This window comes from Erpetoichthys calabaricus, chromosome 2 (assembly GCF_900747795.2).
Source record: "Erpetoichthys calabaricus chromosome 2, fErpCal1.3, whole genome shotgun sequence".
In the NCBI taxonomy this organism is placed as follows: Eukaryota; Metazoa; Chordata; class Cladistia; order Polypteriformes; family Polypteridae; genus Erpetoichthys; species Erpetoichthys calabaricus.
Genome location: NC_041395.2, coordinates 101,911,324 through 101,936,145, shown reverse-complemented (window position 1 = coordinate 101,936,145; position 24,822 = coordinate 101,911,324). Strand labels below are relative to the sequence as shown.

Below are 24,822 nucleotides of genomic sequence, written 5' to 3'. Positions count from 1 at the left end.
AGGTGTCCAACAAGCTTCTCCCGGGTGTGGTGGAAATGATGCCAAATAGGGGGCTGCCCTTGGTCGGTCCAGGGGAGAAACGGTCTTGAAAATACTCCTTCCCCTGGTCCTTCCAAGGTCGGGACGTCCTGGCCGTCCTCCACAATATCTCTCTCTCTCTCTCTCTCTCTCTCTCTCTCTCTCTATATATATATATATATATATATATATATATACATTTCTTCAAACAGTTTTATTATACACTAGTAGCTTGAATTTATGATACGACATTAATGTAGGTAGACTTCCATGGGCTATGCATTCCAAAAATTCAAAATGACTGGTTACCACTGTATTTCTTTAAACAATATTTGAAATTCAGTTTTTAAATAGCATTTTAAAGGCAACTTAATTAGTACTGATTACTTTTACTCCCTATGTGAAAACCTTTATTTACTTTATACATGTGGGTATATAGATGCCTCCCTGTTTCATCAGGCTGTGTTTTGAATCTGATCCATATTTGCTATCTCTGTGAAGTTTGCGCACCCTCTCTGTGTTTGTTTGAGCTTTTTTCTGACACTCTGGCCTAGTTCTAATTTCCCAAACACATATGTTCCATTAATTGGAGATTCCAACTCAGCCCATTGTGATTGCTAGTTTGGGAGTGTGCAGGAATGGGTTCAGGGATGGAACTGTGCCCATTCAAGGTTGCTTTGAGATATTCAGCTGGAGAATTTCTTTCTCCTAGAAATAATTCTTCTAAGCAAAAGTATACATAGGAATATGGACTTCTTCATGTTGGGTACATTTATGTGCAGTTACCGTTTTATAATGTTGCTGTTCATAATGATTGTTTAGTTAACGGTGCCGCAACATAAGTTTGTTTTGCACATGGGTGCCCCCTTTTTATCATTCTAGTTACTGATATGCGGTTCCCGGTTGACAAAAAATATGGTTTGACATGGTGCCATGTCTCACATCATCAGCGTGACCCCTTAAATATCAGCGCAGTGGTTCATTCATATCCATGATTTGAATTAAAAAAAATTGCAGTTCAACTTTATCTCTTTAATTTCTGGTTTCTGAAGCTTTAATTTTCCCTCTGATTTTGATTTCTAATTAGCAATTAGCCTGTGGTGCAGTAGATTTTGTCTTCTCAGTTTTAACTTGTTTCTGTTTTTGACTATGTTCCTTATCCTCGTTTGCTTCCAGTCTTCAGGCAAACTACAGAGTTACGTTCTGCCTGATGCTACCAGTTTAGGCTCCAGTCTGCTGCTACACTGAATTAGATTAAGCAGGGTATAAAACATTATATTAAACTTTGCTATGTACAGCTGAAATGTTAATATCATTCAAGTACAGTATATCTATAATGATTTTGTTCAGTCTAGTTCACGGGTCCCCAGCTCTGGTCCTGGAGGGTCCCAGTGGTTGCAGGTTTTCATTCTAACCCTTTTCTTAATTAGTGACCTGTTTTTGCTCCTAATTAACTTCTTTTGAATTCATTTTAATTGACTTGCTTTTGAAGACTCAGACCCCTTAATTGTTTCTTTTTACTTAATTAGCAGCCAAACAATAATGAGATACAAAATGAGCCAAAACAGGACCAGCAAACTGTGTCCATCATACAATATCTGAAAATAAAGAAAGATGAAGATCTCTGGAATAGTGATCTTCTCAAGTCCCCAATACATTTACAGTACTCTTAGAAAAGAGAAAATCAACAGTTTTGAAAATGTCTGCTATTGCACAATGAGAGCAGAAGCAAGCTTTGGAATTAAAGAATGGGTTTAATTAACAACAAGAATCAGCACCTAATTAAACAACCAGTTGAAGTTTGAGGCCCTGACTTTGTTGGTCTTCTGTTGGCTCACTCATTTCACATTTCATTTCTGTTTGGGGGCTGTTTAAAGAAAGAAATGAAGCAATTCAGAAGAACAAATCCTAAAAAACAAGTCAATTAAAATTAATTCAAAAGAAGTTAATTAGCAGCAAAAACCTGCAGCCACTGGGGCCCTCCAGGACCAGAGTTGGGGGCCCTGGTCTAGTTTATTTTCTAATCCCTATAATTTATTCATTTGCACATTTAGTCAACCTGTTTATCTAAGCTATTTATATTAATTAAAAGATGAGCAGCAGCACTAATGGTCTATGTTGAAGTCCACGTTTATCATCACCTCATTTCATGAAAGTTCCCACCATCGAAATATTGGGACACATATTTTTATAGGACATGTTGATTTATGTGTGAAATGGTGGGAAGATTATGTATTAAGAAAGCATATGTACAGTTTGCTGAGAAACTATTTAATGTACTGACGCCATGTTGGAAGGCGATGAGGTTCCAGTGCTGTCAGGAGAATTTGGAGATGCTCCGTGAAGACCAAGTTAATTTATTTAACTGATTGGTGACTTGAGATGAGATTTGGGTCTATTACAGAGATCCTGAGTCCAAAATGGAGTTAATGCAGTGGAAGCACAAGTCACCCAAAAAAAAAAATTCAAGACAGAAAAATCTGCATGCAAAGTCATGGCAACTGTCTTCTGGGATACTGAAGGGCTTTTGCTTCTGGAGTTCATGCCACACAAGACAACCATAACCAGGGAGTGTTACGCCAACACAATTACCGCTTTCTGGGAGTCAATCAAGGAGAAAAACGAGGAAACCTCACAGCAGGCATGCTACTTCTTCATGGCAACATGCCAGTTCACAAGTCATGTCAATCACAGGGTGACATCCAAGAATGTGAGTTCCAGCATCTGAACCATCCACCCTTCAGTCCTGACCTGGCTCTCTCAGATTATTTCTCGTTCCGAGTTTTGAAGAAATCTCTCCATGGACAGCAGTTTTCAAGTGATGAAGATGCCAAGGTGGCTGTGATGTCCTGGTTTGAAGGTTAAACAGGAGATTTTTTTTTCAAAAGCGTTAAAGTCGTTGCAGGAAAAGTGAATGACATGTATGGAGCTATCAGAGGACTATATTGAAAAATAAAACATTTTTTGAAAACTCCTTTCTTTCCTACTGAGGTAGATAAATTATTGAACGCCCCTCATAAGTATGAGTGTGAATGCAACTCTGATTTAAAATAAACAATTCTGAAAAAGAATGGATGGACATGCAAAAACAAATCTGGTTTGCATATGGAGACACGTAATGCTGGGGACTAAACACAGTAAATTAAAGAACAAAGAATGAATAGTAGAGTGATAGGAGACACAGGACATACATTAAGTTTCCCACTTCCCTCTTCTCAATCTATAAACACAGCAGACTGTTTATTCTGCAATAGGTTGAGGTGTAACTTGGCAAGTCAAATTCAATATCTTTTTCATTTTCTATTTGGGTATCTTTCGCCTCTGACCACCAACATCCAGATTAATAGTTGGTTCGACTTTCCAAAATAGAATAGGTGTATGAAAACCTGACATTTAGTAAAATGAGTTCTCAGAGGGGCTTTGAAATTTCCAGTCCAGACCTAATACTTCCCTAAAGGTTAATCTGCTGCTTATCAAACATGACAAAATTCATGAGCACGGCTTGTCTAAGCTCTATCCTCTGCAAAAAGAAAATGCATTTGTATTAAAAAATATTAATAGCTTATATTGTTAAATTCAGTTTTCTTGCCCCAGAGGAAGCAGGCAACACATTGTTTCTGGAATTCTGTTGGGAGGTAATAAGAAGACAAAATTGAGCTTGTATTTCTTTATACCCGCTAGGCTGATAGTGTGGAAAGATACAGTCATTACAATGTATTATAAAGATTGCCCAGCAGTGCATCTTGCTTTTGTCATTTTCTTTAGCCCTGCTACTTTTTAATACTGTCAAAACCATATGACATGGATGAAAATAAGTGTGCCTCAGTGCTGTGATATTTTGAATTGTCTTGCTGGTTTGGAACAATGCACTACGCAAAATGGTAATTTGTGGAGGAGGCAAAATGGTACAAGACTGTGATAATATATTATCATTTACACTTACACAAATGGGGAAAATAATCATCTCAGGTATGGTAAAAACTAGGAGGCATGTAGGGTCATATTTATTAAAGTGATGAGAGGTCAAAATCATTGCCAAGTAAGACAGAGAAACATCTGCCAGATGTAAGAAATGCTTTACAGTGCAAATGTCTAGCTGTTAGCTGACTGTAGTAACTATTAGTGTTAATACAGAATTTTGACTGCATGGTTATTCAGTATAAAATGCAGTTACACTAATGAGTGTCAGTATTTCGAGATTATAATACATATATTTGAATGTAAACATTAAAGCTAGAGGTCATTATGATGAAAGATTTTGCACATATTCATCTGTCTTCAAGGGGATGCATTTTCTAAGCTTGTACCTGGACTTTACAATATACCAGATATTACTTTAAGGTATATACATAAGCATAACAAAGAAATTTATTAAAGCTTATGTGCTACTTTCACATGTGAAAAATCAATACAAGAACACACTATTTACAATTATGCATTTTGTACACAAATCAAAGTAAATACAATAGCAGGCCTACTTCATTAGATGCCGGGTACTCTTTCTTGCCTACTTCTTCAACCTCCACATTGCTTACATCTACACCTCTCACCTTGATTCTCCTGACTGAATTCTCTTTACCAAAGAATTCTTAGCTCTGCTTTAAGTTCTAAATATAATACGTCCTGACTGCCCTACCTGGGAACTTACTTACGGTCCATACCCTAAAATATCTGGTGGGGTCAGGGAATGTCCTACAATGTCTAAGGTATGTAAATCTTAACGTTAAATCAAATGATACAGTATTAAACAAAATTAAACTAATTTCTTCTTTTACCAGAAAACTTTGCAGAAATTACATTTTCAGTGTAATTCCTGAGCATTTTTTCACTGGTTGCTATTCCACACATTGATTTTAACTTACGCCTCGCGGCTCAGTATTTTTTCAGCCATGTTAATTTCAAACTTGAAATACTCATGCTTGTGATAGTGTTATATTGTTGATCTTGTACATTATTCTGATAATTGGGCTCTGAGGTAATTTTACCAAGATCTTTTAGGTGTTTCACATATGAGACTGAAGACACACGGTCATTGAGCTTTTCAGTCTGTCACACAGAGATTATGAAACAGTCTTCCTCCTGCTTTGTGTATGGAGTAATTAAACAGCAGTTAAAAACATATCTTTTTAGGAATTTAATTTGGTGGAGTGATTAAAGTGACTTGTATGTCTATTTGCTGCTTATTGTTTGTTTTTATTGGTGCAATCGTTTTTTAAATTTTTTTTTATGTCCATGTAACATGTCACTTTTTGTACAGTCCTTTGTGACTGCTGTCTGAGATAGGCACTTTATAAATAATTAAATAAATAAATGGCATTGGATAAACAAGGATTCCAAGGCTTATCATGCCATTGGTCACCCTTATTCAGATTCTAAAACTGTGAACCTTACTACCTCACCAGTGTTTTATCGAGAAATCACACCACAATCCTTCATTGTTTGTACATTTGCACTGTGGTAACTGCTGGTGACAAGCCTTGAACAGATAACATTTGGATTACAAAGGAACTGAGAAGCAGCTCCTTTATTCTTTACAGCACGAGAACTAAGATGCTCGTGCAGACAGGGACTGCCCCCAAAGCACTGCAAGCAGAGCACTTCCTTTTGCGCAGCACTGCCATTAAAAACTGACATTATTGACTGGATTGTATATATTTTACTGACACATGCAAACCTGTTTTTTTCATTACCTTTTCTGCTTCATTTATGTAAAGCTATTTATAGCTCAAAAATGTTTCATGCTTTCAGAGTTTCTTATCTAACATATGTCTGGTCTCATTGACATGAGTCTTTTATGAGCTGAGAGAACCTGCTCTCTTTATAGCTGTCTCATAACTTGGTATGTGCCACTAATGTCTCTATTTGCTGTTAAGCTTATTGATTTGTCATTGTTGTAGAACTGATTTTGCAGGTTTTTTGTTTTATATTCAACTGCTATAAAGTGTTACTTATGATTGGCATATATAAATAATAATGTGCATTAAACATAGAATTACATATCTGAATATCTGTCAATCCTTGGGATGCGTCAGTATCTGTGAGTATTTCCCTCTGAGTCCTGAGTTTCTGGTCTCTGGATAAATGGGTAAAGGGATGTCAGATCTTTATTGGCTGTGCTGTACATCTACCTTACTTATAAATCATTCATTGTAACACAATTTATAAAACAAATAAATAAAACTAACAAAGTCATTTTAAAAATAAATTTTATTAAATAGGCATACGTATGGTTTCAAAAATTAAACTGTCTGTGTATATAAAACTCAGACATAACGGATGTCTGCTACTGTTTCACCAGGATATGAAAAGGTACCCTCCACACAAAAACTATTTTAGAAAAGCAAGAGAACTGATATAAACAGACATGTACACTTTAAAAAATGAAATCTAAGCAAGTGGAAAGTACTTATATCATGACATTAAATATTGTTTTCCTTGTTGTAAGAATTAGTGACTTAGGAAGAAATTTGTATTTATGATTTTTTAGCTTACTTTAAGAAACCTTGTGAAGTAATGTTTTGCTTTCGGATCATCTGCTGGCTTGCTGCTGCTGGCGAGCTGCGCGTTCTGCTTGTCGCTTGTCGTTGTTTTAAGAGCTGGGAGCACCGAAGTGTGTCTGCCAAAAGCATTCCAATAACTGTTAGGTTAGATGTCTGTGAACTTGTTTTAAATGTTGTCTCACTGCCTTGTCTTGCGGGACGTCAAATTGTCTTCCGAGAAGATCATGTCTCGTCTCCCTAGTCTCCCTCCCAAGAATTTTTTTTATAATAGAGAGACATCATTTATTCTTATTACTATTAATATAGAATTATCCATAATTTAGAAGAAATCTTTACTTGCAGGTTTATTTAAATAGTAAGGAGTCTGAGTTGGCTAAGTGCCTGCCCTTCAGTCTGGCACTTAGATAACACAACTCAATCAAGTGCAGATTTTTTACCTTTCAGTCATTAAGGATCTATTCTATTGGTAGTGCACAGAATATAAAAATCACATCTGCAGAGGGTACACTTGCCTAGAGGGAAATGTGTCAACATAGTAACTGTAGGAAAGAAGTGCACCAGACGACTTAATGAAAGATGCACTATGAGCTAAGCAAATGAAAGAACAGGGATCTAGATGAGCCTGTTTGATTCTGCTTCAGTAAGATGAAGTGCTCCGTTTCATAGTTTGTGCTTCAAGACTGTCACACACACAACTGCACTCAGTATTACTGCAGTGGGATCAGTAAGACCTTTCTTGCAGATTTTAAACTATAACATAGGATATTGAAAATGACAGAAATAACTAAAACAGAAAAGCTAATTCAAAGCAGCTTGATGCATAAAGCTGAACCTTGGTTTTGTATATAATATGCTCTTCAGCAAAGAGTGAAAGTGAAGGATATTTATTATTTTTTATTTTATTCTCTCTATTAAACGTTTTCTTTTATTCTTTTAACTTTTTCTAGTGATGGCAAATTTTGGTGTACATTAAAAGGTCCATGTTCTTTAAATAATGGGCAGGACAGGACCTAGTATTACTGCTAACGAAATTTTTGATAAACAGACCTGCAGTTTTCTGACTGGAATATTAAAAAACTATACCGAACATTTTTAAAACTGAATATTATTTTTGTCATTAATAAATAAATGATTAATAAAAGATATTGTTCCAATCTAGTTGGCCAGAAAAATAAAGATTTTCTTAACTCTAGAATCCCTTAAGTCTATGAAAAGAGTCAACCCACCATAAATCCGTTAGCACCTCTCCATCAGCGTCTTTTGTTTTGTAAATGCGTCGATTAGCACAAGCAGCAAGCAGCCTGCTGTCCCATCCCCCGCCTTGATGAGAAGTGTATAAACATGCGCACTGTCATTCAAGAATATAACCAAAGAAAAAAAAAGCATTCAATTTTTTCTTTGGTTATATTCTTGAATAAAAGTGCACGTGTTTATTTAATATTTGGACTAAAGTCTTCACACATTATACACTTCTCATCATTATTAGTATAACATGAAAAAAGTTTCTGCTTTAGGTATGTGTTCAGCATTTCTTGCATTTACTTTCATCCTACATTTACCCAGAACGTTGTAGACACCGAACACACATGAAATGCATGTATTCCAATAGCGATATACTGTATTATTTACCCCGTACATCACATGCAGATAAGGAGCCTCCATCAAGGAAGTGGATGGGACAGCAGTCTGCTTACTGTTTGCGCTGATCGAGGCATTTACAAAACAAAAGACGCTGGTGAAGAGGTGCGAAGGAATTGAAGGTGGGCCGGGATTACGAGTTTTTTCGTAGGCTTCAGGAATTTTAGTGTTAATGGTCACTAGATTATTTATTATATTTTGAACAGGTGAAGTATCCTAGATAGAAGACATAGCTGTCAAAGTCATTATCAGCATATTCTTCAAAATCAAGTTGTTATTTAGAGCAAAATTCTTAAACTTGGTAAAACAAATGTAGGACAAATTAATCTGTGCTAATCATTTTTACTATATAAAGAAAGACCAAAAATTCTGTTAGGGGGAAAGACTAGCAAGATAGATAGTCAAAATCAAAGAGAAAGACCTTTGAGCATTCACTACCACAGCTCATAAGCAGTAAGTAACTCATAAATCAGCGTTCTTTTTATGCACATATACAGTATTGTATGAAACCTAAGAGCTAAAGTAAAGTGGTTGATGGAAATTATGGAGAAGTAATTTTTTTTCATTAAAATTACACCAAAGAAAGACAATGTGTTCCATATTGAATGGTGTCACACACGTGCGCATGGGAGGCAGCTAAAAGGCTTGAGTAAAGGCAGTTCCCAGTCATACCAGGATGTAGCAGAGTGCACTGACTCTTTTTCTCCCTTTCCTGTAGACCATTCACGGGAGATTCCACCTGGCCCTCTTGACGTCACTTCCGGGACTGAGCCTATGGAAGAAGACCTTGCCGGCTCCAGCCCCTGTGATGTCACGTCCGGGCTCGAGCCTATGGCTGAAGACCTTCATGAGCCTGACCCCTTTGATCTCACTTCCTGTCTTCCCCTTTAAAAGCCTCCACCTTCTCCCTATTCCCTCAGTTCTGTTTTGGACTCGGTTTAGTGCACAGCAGTGCTAGCATTTAAATGACATTTGCAGCCAGGAAATCAAATATACGGGTGGCTGCCCCAAACCTTGCTATGATTCTTTGTAGCTTTTGTGACAATGGACTGCAAGTTAAAACTTCACTGTTCTCCAGTCGTACATCCTGAGCATGTGCATCTGTAACTGTTTTAGCTGAGAGGCAGTGTAATGTTGAACAGCTACAGGTCCCTGCTACTCCAGTGTTTGCAATTTGGAAGTGGGTTCAAACTTGCTGGCCTATTTTTTCTCTTACATAAAAAATCCACCCATGATATTTACTGTGAACAGAGAAGCAAACCAGTACGTATCCTCTGCTTAGGAAAGATGTCACGAGTCCATAATAAAAATGAATTCCTTTTGTTGTCATAAATATCCCTCTGAAATGAGGAAGGCACACTTTCTGATCAAAACATTGGCCACACTGAAGTAAACATATTTGAAATGTTTTAAGGATTCTATTTGACATTTGCTTTTCTGCCCTATAGACCAACACTTCAAGCCTGTATGCAAGTTGTTTTTTTTAAACTTATAAAAATAATCCTTCACTTCACAACACAGTTTTCTGTAGAAAATGAATAAACACCATGGTTATAAAAAAAACTTAGACTTTGAAAAGAGCATACTTGTCTTGCAATGCTTTTCCCACATAATAAAAGAGAACTTTCATTGTTTCTTGCTATTTGTTTATGGAAAATGGTAGCCTTAAAACCCGTTACAAAAAAGAATGAACAAATAAACAGATGCATTGATTTAATAATGCAAACAGATTTTACTCTTTTTTAGTAAAATATTTGTTCAGATAGACAATCATAAGGCTTGAAGAAATTTTCCATATTAACTATTTTTTGTTTTTTTTTTGTCAATTAAACATCCTTTAAAAAATCACCTTCTTGTAAATTAATATTACTATTGCTACTATTACTGCAACTAATACTAATAACAATATATTAAAAGTTTTTATACTGAAAATTCTGCGTAAAAAGTCTTGACCAAGATTGATGAGTGGAAAAAGCTCATTATACGCCAGCAGGATGTGATAAGGAATATTTCCTGTATTTTAATATTTTACTTATCCATTTGCCTTATCTCAAAGCTGTTTTAATGGTGCAAACCTGCTGACTGTGCACTAATTAACAGGAAAGTCTTATTGTATACAGAAGAAATTTAGTCACATTGTCAGTCAATTGGCAGAACCCATTATAGTTGATGACACTCTGGCAGAAATAATCTCCACTTAATATTTAAATTACATGACTAGGTTTAAAACAATATGCACAAAGTAGGCTGATACCGAAGAAAAATTAATTCTCAAATAGATCAGCACAATCAATGAAGTTCTAAGGCCATTGAAATAACAATGAAATTAAGAAGTAAAATGTTTTTTGTAATAGCTGGCCCTTTCTAAATGTTCTGCTTAGTAATACTCTTTACTCTCTATACGTGTCTACTGAAACAGACTACAATGAACCAAACATTGGAATTTTTAAAGCTTTGGTGATAATGCTAATATAATATTAATATTAATGTTATAATGGTAATAAATAATTTTACTTCCTTAGAAGGCTGGCGTCCTTCAACATCTGCAATAAGATGCTGCAGATGTTCTATCAGACGGTTGTGGCGAGTGCCCTCTTCTACGCAGTGGTGTGCTGGGGAGGCAGCATAAAGAAGAAGGACGCCTCATGCCTGGACAAACTGGTGAGGAAGGCAGGCTCTATTGTAGGCATGGAGCTGGACAGTTTGACATCTGTGGCAGAGCGACAGGCACTGAGCAGGCTCCTGTCAATCATGGAGAATCCACTGCATCCACTAAACAGTATCATCTCCAGACAGAGGAGCAGCTTCAGCGACAGACTGCTGTCAATGTCCTGCTCCACTGACAGACTGAGGAGATCATTCCTCCCCAACACTATGTGACTCTTCAATTCCACCCAGGGGGGTAAACGTTAACATTATACAAAGTTATTGTCTGTTTTACCTGCATTTTTTATCACTCTTTAATTTAATATTGTTTCTTTATCAGTATGCTGCTGTTGGAGTATGTGAATTTCCCCTTGGAATTAATAAAGTATCTATCTATCTATCTATCTATCTATCTATCTATCTATCTATCTATCTATCTATCTATCTATCTATCTATCTATCTATCTATCTATCTATCTATCTAATGCAGTAATCATCTGCCTGCCATCACCTATCTATCCATCACTTTTTTAGCTTGCCTTTTATGTTTCAGAGTTGCATGTAGTCAGTATTGGTCCTGCATGATAGAATGAGGTTTAATTTTTGCCTCATTCCTAATCTTGCTGGGACATCCTTCAGCACCCTGCTACTCTAATTTGACACAAGTCGCTTCATAAAATGAATGAATGAATGCTATGAAATATTAAATTGAGCCAGTCATGACTATTACTATGAATATTATGAGATGCTAGAGTATACAAATGCAAAGGAAAGGAAAAAACATCATTCATCAATTTGTTGCTAAATCTCTTTACATAACAAGTATACAGTACAAATAGTAAATAACATGAATTTGCCAGTCTATTTCAATTTATTTTGTTTTTTTGTTTATTTTCATACTAAAAGGAAAAAAAAGTTCCACTTTGTAATGTAATGATGAGTAAAGAGCTATGGGCTCTAATTTGTGTGGTAACAAGTATCAGAGATAATTATCATTTTTTAAAATTTTGGTGGATTTTATTGTATTGTAATATTTTTATTGTAATATTGGTGCTAATTACTTTTACTATTTTTTTACTTTGTTTTCAATATAATTATATGTTCATGTATATAAATGTTGTACAGCTTAATGGTTTAATGTTAATGCATGATGACAGTTGTGAAAAGTCACAGTTAACTTGCCTTTTAAGATTCCCAACCTTTTACTGCTTTGTTTATGGTTAAACAGCTGCATTTACCTGCTTTCTACTGATTCTTCCTTCTGTAACAAAACTGCCAGTTAATAATGACAAAGAAGACACATTCACGGTTGACTTGGTCCTGCATGCTGCAACAGCCACTGCTTGATGTTCTGCAAGTTAAAGCACCTACTGTGGCTGTGCAGCAGCTTGGACTAACCTCAATCACAACAGATCACTTCTCCTGCTCCTTGTAATAAGTAAAGAACATTATGCTTGTCACAGTCAAAAGAAAAAATGCAAGTGCCTTAAATCAAAAGAGATTTTTTTTTTCCATAACTCTTACTAGAAAACCTGTAATGGTGTGGGCTGTTGCTTTTAATTATACAAGGGGGTACCCAAAAATAACCGGAATTGAAAAATTGTTTTCCCACTGGTGGAAACATTTTTCGAATTGCTGAAGAGGAACGTTGTCTAATGCCTGCATTGATCACCCATCACAAAAATCACAGAACAGGTTTAATAAGCACCAAAAAAACTGACATGGAATGGCGTACGAACAATACAGAGCAACTCCACTTGGCAGACTGTCGCAGAATATTGTAAGTATGCTACATCTAGCGGCGAAATTTGCAACTAAGTCTGGATTGCATGCCAGGTACAGATTCCAGTTATTTTTGGGTACCCCCTCATACAGGTAGACTGGTTAGCAAATATGCAGAACATTTTACGTGTGAAAAGCAATTATCGTCATTGTCTGTCTGTCAGTCTTTCTGTTTGACTGATGCAACTCGGCTCCCAGTATACCAATTTTGTTGAAATTTGGCACATTTATTATTTTTTATTGAGATTGAATATAGCATGCTGTACAAAGTTTTGACCGAAACTCATCTGTCTTAAAACAGAGAAATATTTTGTGCACCTTCAATTACTGATAAATGTACAGTTTGAAACTGTGCTTGAGACCAGCTGCTTCAACCTGTACATTTTACATACTGTATGTTTGTCTTCAACTCATTTCACAGGTATCCTTACAGTAAAACACCTGCAGTGAAGTGCATTCTGCATTGGACCCTGCTTGATGTGCTGCCTGCAGAAGCAGCTCTTGTGGCTGTGTAGGAGCTTGGACGAACCTCAGTCACAGCAAATCACTTCTCCTGCTCATTGAAATTGTTAAAGTCTAAACTATGTTATGTTTGTGACTGTAAAAAGGAAAAATACAATCAGCTTAACTTACATAGGAATGAATGAAAGAGGAAACACGCTCCCTAACAGTGGCTGATTATTCATACAGTAAAAACAACCTCACAACTGCATCATATGCAAACCATAATCATTCACTATTTCTCTAATTCTATTTATTATCCGCAAACAAGCACAATGACCAGCTATCAATCAAGGTCAGATGCAGTCACCAATTTTAGCATGAGATTTCAACAAAGATTTTATATCTTATGGAGTACTTTACAAAAGTTGTTTAAGAATCTCGAATTACAATTAGCAATCAACACTCTACAGCCACAAACTAACAATAGCATATCAGTCTTTTTAATGTTTTCATCACTGGAGATGGAATCTGCTGTCTATGAAAGGTATTGCAGCCCCCACAAGCCAATTTGGATTCTACTTTCAACTACATTGTCCTGTAAAAGTGTTATTAAAATGACATGCATTTTATGTACCTAACTAAAACATGTAATTACATTCTATTATTACTGTCACCTTTTGATAAGACCTACTGCTAAAAAACATTTTATACAAAATTGTGGTAACAATAGAGTCAATAGAAAATTTCTAAATGCTTGAACATTCAAATTAGTTACCGTATATACTCGAATATAAGCCGAGTTTTTCAGCACCCAAAATATGTTGAAAAACGTCACCCTCGGCTTATATTCAAGTCAGGTCCCGCTGTGAGCAAGAGAGTGAGCGTGAGAGACAGACAGACAGACAGACATACACACACACACATGTGAACCATGCGAGAGAGAGATCGAGCTAGAGAGAGGAGGCTGGCCGCATAAGGCAGAGAAGGCAGTTAAAGAATGCACCGGGCTTGTTTTTAAAGATTTAAATTAATGTATGGTAATTTTATTGGTATTTATTTTGATTATTGAAACGTACCAGTAGCTGCTGCATTTCCCACCCTAGGCTTATACTCGAGTCAATAAGTTTTCCAGTTTTTGTAGGTAAAATTAGGTTCCTCGGCTTATATTCGGGGCGGCTTATACTTGAGTATATACGGTAACTAAGTCTCTGAATACCCAGGAATGTGATACTATATGTACATTTTCTTACTTGTTTACTGCTACCATGACAGGGCTCTAATTGGCCTATAGACTCAAAAGCAAATTTAACTAGGAAACAAGTGCTTTTAATTAATTCAAATGGTTTATGATATGTGCCCTTACTGTGCCTCAAGCATAAAAACAATGGTGACAGAAGAAGGAGCAGCAGGATTTTAGGTAATAGATGAGTGAAGAAAAAGGGTTAGGCCATTTGGAAAAAGTATCCTACCCTCTAAATACAATTTTCTGCTACAGCTAAGGAAGAGTCCAATGAAAGCGTGTCTTCTCAGAGCTGCAGTGCCCTGGCCTTACACCTAACTTCACGTGCTTTTGTTGAACTTATAGTTCTCATGTGTGATGTTCTTCAAGAGCTGACATAGCTGTCACTTGCTCTTCAAAAGTGGGAAAGCCTATGCCACATCATGGCACAAAAATAATCATGTTTAGGGTGTCTAAATCTAGTGTATAACAATCATGAGGATTGTTTATGGACCAACAGATGCAAACTATTTATAAGGCATTACACGATTTAAAAAAATCAAATGAGAATGTTTTCTTTGGAAAGCACTTTGAAGGTGGACAGACACCTACAATAACAGTAATACTCCAAATTTGCTGATGAGCTTCTGATATATTTCACAGTATTAGCCCAAGAATACAAACCCATTACAGGAGGAAGCTGAAGTAGAATTACTTTAGTTTGACATTGACAGCCATCAAACTGCTGTGTGGACCTTCAGGCAGTATTGGAGGCAGATGGAAAAACATGTATTGGATACACTAAATGAGCTGCTGAAAGCAATGAATGCAATTCCCATGTCTACTGCAGAATGAGAATGGGGATTTTTTTTGTAAATGAACTTGATTTGCACAGCAAATCATGCTTTCCTTAATACTGACTATTATACTGTAACTGCTCTCTATAAATATTGTCATCCTACCTCTGAGAAAATTTAACCCCATGCCATATGTGAGGTATTGATTTGCTAAGGAACACAAAACACTTTTGACATAAATAGCAAAGCAAGGAATAGAGAGGAGGATGGCAAGGCAAATTTATGTGCACTTGTTTTTGATCTCCTGGTTTTCTGACTTCAGCTTTGGTATTTACCTCATATTTATATCATTGGCATGACAGTTTTTGCGTTAAATATTTTTAAAGGTTTTCCTCTTCCCCTTTTGAAGACATTTTTAAATATGCTTTTTAAAAGCCTCATTTCTGGTTCTTGGTAGGTCTAAAACCTGTCTGCTGAGTTTGGGCCTTGATGGCCTGTGGTGATACTGACTATGGGTACCTAGATCAAGGTAAAGTTCTGGTCTAACTGGTGGTTTTGAGGTCTGCACATCCTCTTGTGTGGTGCATAGTAGAAGGTTTCATTATAGCTTGGCATATCACCACCTCATTAACTCTTTTAGGAATATTTTTCCAAAAACTCACTTTTTTAAATAGGGCACAAAGCAATGGTTTTTACACATCAATGAATAAAATATTTATGACAAATGTCACTGTTTTACATGTTGTAGGAGCCTCTATATTATGTGAGTTCACATACATATTACATACATGTTACACAGCAATGTCCTGCAAATTATGATAAAGTTCAAAGAAGCCAATTGTGTGCATTGCCATACTGCACTGCTTGTAATATGTGTTGCATTGGTGCCTCTTTTTTAGTTGTATGTTGCTGCACACAACCCAATCATATTTGTACCTGTTGTTCTCATATGTTGCAGGAAAGTGGCGCTCAGTCAGCCTTTCTGGAACTGCTCTTTGTGATGTCCTTCCTCGCTTTGCAATAGGAACTTTTACACACTCTGCCAGCAAGGTGTCGACCTCCTTCTTATGGAAATCTGCCACTGTCATGGTACTGTCTCTGTTTGCCTGCTTGAACATTATATATCCATTTGTCAGTGCAACCTCACGCACACAATGGGTACACAGTGTGGTATCATTTGGTGGAGTTATGGCCATAGGCATACATCCTCATCATCTGATCCAGGCGATAGACTCCTGCAATTTTATGATTGTACTCCTCAGTTGCAAAAGGTTTGTCCAGCTTTCTACCTTCTGGGTTTCACCTTTGACGAATGACTGTCATGTGTTTTTTTGTGTGAAATGCAGTGAGACAAGTCATTCATTTGACATTGTGTCATGTCAATACCACCAAATTTTCTGCCCGCATATAAACAGGGTTTGTCACCTCTTTTTATTTTCAGCCTGCTTGGCTTCAGGTGTAAAGGCATGTATCTCCTGTTCATCCTCACTGTGCCACAAGCTCCAATTCCCCTGCCCTGTAACTAGATGAATAAGTTTGGAGACATGTAGAAATTGTCTATGTACTCTACATGACCCAAATGTTTGTACTCCTGTAGTGGCACAGCACAACCTTTCTTGTCAAGGGACCATCCTCTCTATGAAAGGAGTACTTTCCTGTGTATGTCATTACTTTTAAGCAGAAACCAGTGTTTGCTTCTCCCAACACAAAATCTTTTATTCCATACCTCATGGATTTGTCTGGCATATACTGGTGGAAAAAAGGCACCCCTTGTATTTTATCATTGATTCATCCACAGACAAATCACAGCCAGGCTGATAAAATTGTTTATATGTGGGCTCCAACAAGGTCTAGTATGGAATAAATTTCATACATGGGATTATACCCTGGCTCACCCCTCAGGATTTGCTTCTGGTTATCACAAAAACAAATAATACTTTGTAGAAGCACGAATCTGTCATGCAACATAATCTGTCCAAAGCCACCAGGGGACAGAGCATTTTTGGACATTGCTACCTAAAGTTATTTTGCCAGTCCAGTCCCATCTCTATTCGTAATGCCATGAAGGCCTTGATCTTGTCTGTTGTTGAGGGCTTCCACTTTCAAAAATGAGAATACGGTGCAAGTGTGGCCCATGATTCAAAAAATTACTTGGTATACCTATTTGTCTTGTCTGACAGTAGCTGAAAGGCAGCCTTAGGAGAGAACAGCCTGAAGTAGTCCAGTGGCTGGTAATCCAGCAGCAAGCCGTGCCATCTTGTGAATTCTGGTAGCAAGCCTGGCTCCCACAGATTGATGTCTGGGTATTCCTCTCAGGCGAGGAGCATGGGCATGTCAGTTGCATGAACATTCTCAGCCAGGGGCCAATCAGCTGGGGTCTGATCATCTGATGCCAGTTCCTCACTCTCTTGCTTGATCTTCTGATTACTTGCAACATAATCAGAGTCCAAAAAGTCACAGTCTGACTCAGAGATAATATGCAAAACGTTGTCCACTAAGTATTTTGCTTTGTGCATTTATGTCAATATGATTTTTGCTTTTGTTTACACTTTGCTACTTATGCACATGCAGCCATTAAACGTCAAGTCAACGAGTCTAATATTCCTCCAAGCAAAGAGGGTCTTGGTGAGGATTAACCCAAAGAAATGCTTTTTTGGATTGGACAAAGCCAAATATTTAGGCTACCTAGTGGGCTGGGGTACCGTGAAGCCACAGGGCTCCAAAGTGGATTAATGGGTTACTACCGCCAGTTTGTACCCCGATTTTCTGAGAGAGCGGTGCCCTTGTCTGATTTGATAAAGAAGAGGGCCCCAATCATTGTGATATGGATTGATAAGGCAGACACTATATTTGGTGACTTGAAACAGGCCCTTACGTCAGCACCAGTCTAGAAAACACCTAACTTTTCATTACCTTTCATTCTCCAGACAGACACTTCGGACACAAGCCTTGATGCCGTGCTGAGGAGGAGCGTCGATGGTGCTGAACACCCCGTCATGTTCCTGAATCAGAAACTGCTGGAACGAGAAACCAGATATGTGGTGGTGGAGAGGTAGGCCTTGGTGATCAAATGGGCGGTCATGCAGCTGAGGTACTACCTCTTGGGCCAGGAGTTCACCCTTGTTCATGCACCTTTACAGTGGATGGCCCTTCATAAGGAGTTGAATCCGCGGGTCACCAGGTGGTTCTTGACCTACAGCCTTACAAGTTCTTGCTTGCTCATCGATGAGGATCCCTCCACGCTAACGATGATGCTCTTTCTCGGGTTCACGACCTCTCGATCAGGAATGTCTGCCCAGTGGATCTGGGCTTTGGGGGTTCTTGCCACACACATGCACATGGAAGGCAGCTAAAGGGCTTGAATGAGTGTAATTCTAAGCCAGACCAGGGTGTGGATAAATTAAATACATCAAAATCTCCAAAATGTCTTGACGGTTTTTGATTGAAACTTGGTGACATTACAGAAAAAAGAAAATTAGCCGAAACATGTTTTTATATTTGCTGATATTTATTAATCCTATCCTAACTTACATGCTACATGCTGCACTGACAGAGGCTTAGTACAAACAAAAGATACAGCAGAAGCAGTTGACAGCAGCACCAACTGAAAGGGTGAAAGGAAGACTGAAGAAGAAGTAGTATACTGGACAAGGGAAAAAAAGATGTAATCATGTTTGCCATCAACTCAGTATTTAGCAAGGATACTGTAGAGCTCCAGGGATGGTGGAAGCCTCTTTGCTCTGTTAGAAGCAAAAAGGAAGGGAAAGTGTGTCACTGTCTGACCTGTGCTAGAATTAGAGGCAGAAGTGGCATCTTCAGGTCCAAGACGGTTTGGACAGAATGCATAAGTTTAAACTTAACAGGTCGCCCACGAGACTACTCCATTGTAATATACATTTGCTTCTACGGACTTTGAAAGGGGACCCCCACCTCGCCCTCCAAAATGGTTCACATCTACATGCACTTAATTTGAACGGGGATGCCACAGCCCCACTCCCCACAATTCTTTACATATTGTGACCAATCATGTTGAGCTTTTGTTCTCTGGGACTGGATCAGTCACAGAGAAAACACACTTTCAAACATCTTAAAAGTGTACCAGTACAAAATCAGCTGTACTCAATAGCATGTAAGTTATATATGGCTCTAAAGCCAGCTCACTTACCCATTATTTTGTCCTCTGTTCAAATCAAACCGCCTGTGGCTCAGCTCCTGCCTCCCTTCAACTGAATGCTGAAGGAAGACGCGTTTGAGGTCTTTTAATTAGAAGGAACTGCCGACAGGGCAAAATAACTAAGAAATTGTCAAATTTTCTGTGTGTTTCAAAAAAGATCCATTGCTGAATAAAGCTGCAATACCATTTCTTCAAGTCCCAAAATAAAAGTTTCTTTGCCTAGTCCTCTACCAAAAACTCTACCAGAATTTCAAGAAGCATCCAAACAGTACTAGCAGTTATTTTTTATCACTCCAAAAGTAAAAACATATCATTACATTACATGGGCAGCATAAATGTATAGTCTGTAAATATCTTTGCTGTTTGTGATAAATTAAAGTAAAATACAATTCAGTGTTAGCAGTTTATTGTCTGCATAAGGCTATTTCAAAAAAAAGAAATTAAAATACAAAAAAACACAAAAAGAAGTACTTGACTGAATGATGTAAATTAGTGAAAATTGTAAACATCTAATGATAATAATACAGTGTATACTCAAATTACGCATTATTCCTACTGATTACCCATTTCAACTGAAAAGAATACACTTTCCTGCAAGATCATGTTTTGTTGATGTGACTATCAACAAAAGTCAAGTCACTAGGAAAAGGAATTGATCTGCAGCAAAAATGTTTTACTTGTGTATAATATGGTATGTTCAAGAGTAAGCAGCTCCTGTGACCTAACAATATTAATATTAATTATTTGTCTGGTGTACTTTTTTAAGGTGACTTACAACATTTGAGATACAATTGGTTTCATTTATTTTGTGTTTACAATTGGAGCACATGAAGGTGAAGTGACTTGTTCATGGTCATACAATGTCCGTAGCAGGATTTGAACCCGCACCCTCAGGGTTTGAAGGCCTAGGTCCAAAGCTCTACCCATACACCACACTACCTGCCAAAAATATTAGCCTTTGGTAAAAAAAAAAATACTCCTGCTACATCTGATTAACTGATGGCACTATAACTGAATTAGCACATGCTCCCAACCAACCAACTGTAAATGAGGCCTATTGTCTTTGAAATTTCCTGGATAAATTTGGTTAATACAGCTGGTAGTATATATTGTATATATGTGTGTGCAGGGTTTTTAGTAAACCATAGGGGATGCTGGTAAGCAATTCACAAACTCTAAATATGCTCTGAAGAGGCCATCATCACACAAAAAGGATGTCTTTACTGAAAATAAAGCACACAGAGGTGGAATGAACAGTAAAAGTAAGATAAAGCAAAAGGTCAAATGGCTGAGCCACTATAAAAGAGAGCGTTCCTTAAGCTGTAATAGATTTTTTCTCTTTAGAGAAAGCTACAAAATAAGACTTTGCTATTTGTTAAAAAACCTTTATTCCCCCCTTACCTGCTATAAGTAACAGAATGCCTCTTTCATATTTTCCACTGCATGTGTGCATTACCAAACAGTGGTAAAATAAAAGTTGTAGCCTTTATTCTCCAATAAATAGTAATAAAAGCATGTCTCTTACCCTAAAATAATGTATTTTTTGAAAATAGTGTGTTTTGTGTTCTTGGACTCGATTCTCATAAAAAGCAAACATAAAAAAAGGAATGCTATGATTAAACTTGTAGTGACTCACCTTTGCCTGTGGTTGTTGGAATGTCACCCTTGAGCTGTTTGTGAGTGTGACCATCATCTTCTCCAAATGCTTTGAAGGAATCCGATTATCCGTGGGAGGCTGATTCTGCAGTACTGATGACAGACATAGATGTACTGTCTCCTTCAGTGCTTTCAGCTGTGACTCCTGTACAAATAAGAATTAAAATGCTGCTTATCGATAGGTGCATTTCAACTCATATCCAGTCCCCAAGTGGCACATGTATTGTATAATTACAGCAAACGTAGTGTCATTTGTATAAAAGCATGTGTCACACTTTTTAAATCATTTTAATGCAATTGTCAATGTAGACTTTTAAGGTAAATGGGACATACAATTTGTCATTGCAAATAATATCACTGCTGTCAAACAACAGCAACTGATATGACCCAATTAGCAGTCTGAACTTTGAGTTAAGTTTATTGATTTAAACACCGCTTGAGATCTGGTCTGCAATCAAATTACACTTTGGGTGCAACTTACTTCAAAGTCGAGGCAGTAAGCCAAAATAGCTTAAGTTATAGCTCGCTGTTGGAAGTCTTACACTTGTGTAGAAAAATTCACTATTTGTTTAGCTTTCTAGTATTATCCTTTGCCTCCATATACAGATCAGGGGAAGGTTCAAAGCAGATAAATTAGACATTGATTGTTTTGACTGAAAACCTCAGCTTAAAGCTGCTGTAAATTGTTTTTTGAAAACCACAGCCAACATAAGGGAGGTTTTTTTTTATTATTTTTGTTTCTTATGGGTGATAGTGGCTGTTTTCATTAGTCTGTGAGGGAAGTTGAAGAAAATTTATTCTCATAAGCAGACTTGACTTATACAGTAGAGGTCTTACAAACTGGGATATTTAAAGTGAATGATAAAGGAATGCTAAATGTAGCCCAATATTTAACACTAGAAAACTATATACTGTAAACACCTTAGTGGATAACTATAAAATAAAATACTAAGATGTTTCAGTTTCACAAGACAGAAAGCAAAGTTTGTATCAGAACTGTGTCCTTGCTGGTTGCACAGATGTTGTGATAGATATCACCACGGAGTATAAGCTGCCCCATGCACAGATTGATATTTCTATTTTAAATTAGTAGCTAAATGCAACAGCAAAGAACTCAGGCTGTTACAGTTTTGGGCACATTGTAAACTGCAACAAACCATGGTGAAAGAAACTGGCTTGCAACTACTTTTTTCTAGTTGAAAAGCACAAAAGTATCTGGGTGCTAAAATGATCAATATGTCTGAACGTTAGGCCTCTACTTAATGCCAGTACTACTTAGCAGATTCTGAAAAATTGGCAAGAACCTGTGTTAAAGTAAGGGTGGCTCCAGAAACAACAATGTGTTTAATTTAACTTACATATACTTTTAACATCTCAACCCAGCCACATGGGATGCACAAACCAGTGTGTTTCTTCGTGCTGGTCCCAAGCCCGGATAAATGGGGAGGGTTACGTCAGGAAGGGCATCCGGTGTAAAATTTTGCCAAATCAATATGCGGACAACAATACAAATTTCCATACCGGATCGGTCGAGCCCCGGATTAACAACAACCGCCACCAGTACTGTTAGCCAACAGGGTGCTGGCGGAAATTGGGCTACTGTTGGCTGAAGAAGAAGAAGGAGAAGAAGAGGGGGGAGACGTGTCTGGAGGCAGGAGGAGAGGAGGAAAGTATAGAGAGAATGTTGGCAGTATGACTGGTAAGGGGAGAGAGTTAGTAGATATGATGGAGAGAAGGAAGGTTGATATATTGTTCGTGCAAGAGACTAAATGGAAGGGGAGTAAGGCCAGGTGGATTGGAGGTGGATTCAAATTGTTCTATCATGGTGCGGATGGGAGGAGAAATGGGGTAGGAGTTATTCTGAAGGAACAGTATGTCAAGAGTGTTTTGGAGGTGAAAAGAGTGTCAGGCAGAGTAATGATTATGAAGCTGGAAATTGGAGGTGTGATGATGAACGTTGTTAGTGCATATGCACCACAAGTTGGATGTGCATTGGGTGAGAAAGAAGATTTTTGGAGTGAGTTGGATGAAGTGATGAACAGTGTACCCAAGGGACAGAAAGTGGTGATTGGAGCAGATTTCAATGGGCATGTTGGTGAAGGGAATAGTGGAGACGAGGAGGTGATGGGTAGGTATGGTGTCAAGGAGAGGAATGAAGAAGGTCAGAGGATAGTGGATTTTGCCAAAAGGATGAACATGGCTGTGGTGAATATGTATTTTAAGAAGAGGGAGGAACATAGGGTTACATACAAGAGTGGAGGAAGATGCACACAGGTAGATTACATCCTATGCAGAAGAGTTGATCTGAAGGAGATTGAAGACTGAAAAGTGGTGGCAGGGGAAAGTGTAGTTAATCTGTAGGATGATGTTGGAGATCAAGAAGAGGAAGAGAGTGAGAGCAGAGCCAATGATCAAATGGTGGAAGTTGAAAAAGGAAGACTGCAAGGTTGAGTTTAGGGAGGAGGTGAGACAGGCACTGGGTGGCAGTGAAGAGTTACCAGGCAGCTGGGAAACTACAATAGATGTAGTAAGGGTGACAGCAAGAAAAGAAAAGGGTGACATCTGGAAAGAGGAAGGAGGAAAAGGAAACCTGGTGGTAGAATGAGGAAATACAGGAAAGTATAGAGCAGGGGTAGGCAACGTCGGTAATGGAGTGCCACAGTATGTGCAGGTTTTTGTTCCAACCCAGTTCCTTAACGAGAACTCAATTATTGCTGATGAAGCACATATTGCTTAAGTGACATTTTAATGCTTCATTTTAGTGGTCTCGCTTGTTAAAGTTCTCCAACCTTAATTGCTTATTTCAATCTTAAACTGCTGCATTCAGTGTTTTAATTGCTCCTTATTAGCAATAAGACTTCTCTAGCGCCTTCAACACAATCCAACCTCTGCTCCTTAGGGACAAGCTGACAGAGATGGGATTAGATTCATACCTAGTGGCATGGATCGTGGACTATCTTAAAGACAGACCTCAGTATGTGCGTCTTGGGAACTGCACGTCTGACATTGTGGTCAGCAACACAGGAGCGCCACAAGGGACTGTACTTTCTCCGGTCCTGTTCAGCCTATATACATCGGACTTCCAATACAACTCGGAGTCCTGCCATGTGCAAAAGTTCGCTGATGACACTGCTATCGTGGGCTGTATCAGGAATGGGCTGGAGGAGGAGTATAGGGACCTAATCAATGACTTTGTTAAATGGTCCGACTCAAACCACCTACACCTGAACACCAGCAAAACCAAGGAGCTGGTGGTGGATTTTAGGAGGCCCAGACCCCTCATAGACCCAGTGATCATCAAAGGTGACTGTGTGCAGATGGTGCAGACCTATAAATATCTGGGAGTGCAGCTGGATGATAAATTAGACTGGACTGCCAATACTGATGCGCTGTGCAAGAAAGGACAAAGCCGGTTATACTTCCTTAGAAGGCTGGCTTCCTTCAACATCTGCAATAAGATGCTGCAGATGTTCTATCAAACAGTTGTGGCGAGCGCCCTCTTCTACGCAGTGGTGTGCTGGGGAGGCAGCATTAAGAGGAAAGACGCCTCACGCCTGGACAAACTGATGAGGAAGGCAGGCTCTATTGTTGGCATGGAGCTGGACAGTTTAACATCTGTGGCAGAGCGAAGGGCGCTCAGCAGGCTCCTATCAATTATGGAGAATCTACTGCATCCACTAAATAATGTCATCTCCAGACAGAAGAGCAGCTTCAGCGACAGACTGCTGTCACTGTCCTGCTCCACAGACAGATTGAGGAGATCGTTCCTCCCCCAAACTATGCGACTCTTTAATTCCACCAGGGGGGGTAAACGTTAATATTTAACATTATACATAGTTATTGTCTGTTTTTTTTCACCTGTATTATTATCATTCTTTAATTTAATATTATTTATTGTATCAGTATGCTGCTGCTGAAGAATGTGAATTTCCCATCGGGATTAATAAA

The 24,822-nt window shown here is 38.1% G+C and overlaps 1 protein-coding gene across 1 annotated transcript in view; it reads right to left on the bottom strand.

Annotated features, from left to right (window-relative positions):
- The window catches only part of luzp2 (leucine zipper protein 2), a 709,194-nt gene that overhangs the window by 80,491 nt on the left and 603,881 nt on the right, over positions 1–24,822 (bottom strand). The window contains exon 9 of the mRNA XM_028794214.2: positions 20,855–21,019. Coding sequence (XP_028650047.1) covers positions 20,855–21,019 — 165 coding nt within the window. The remainder of the gene's footprint in view (positions 1–20,854; positions 21,020–24,822) is intronic.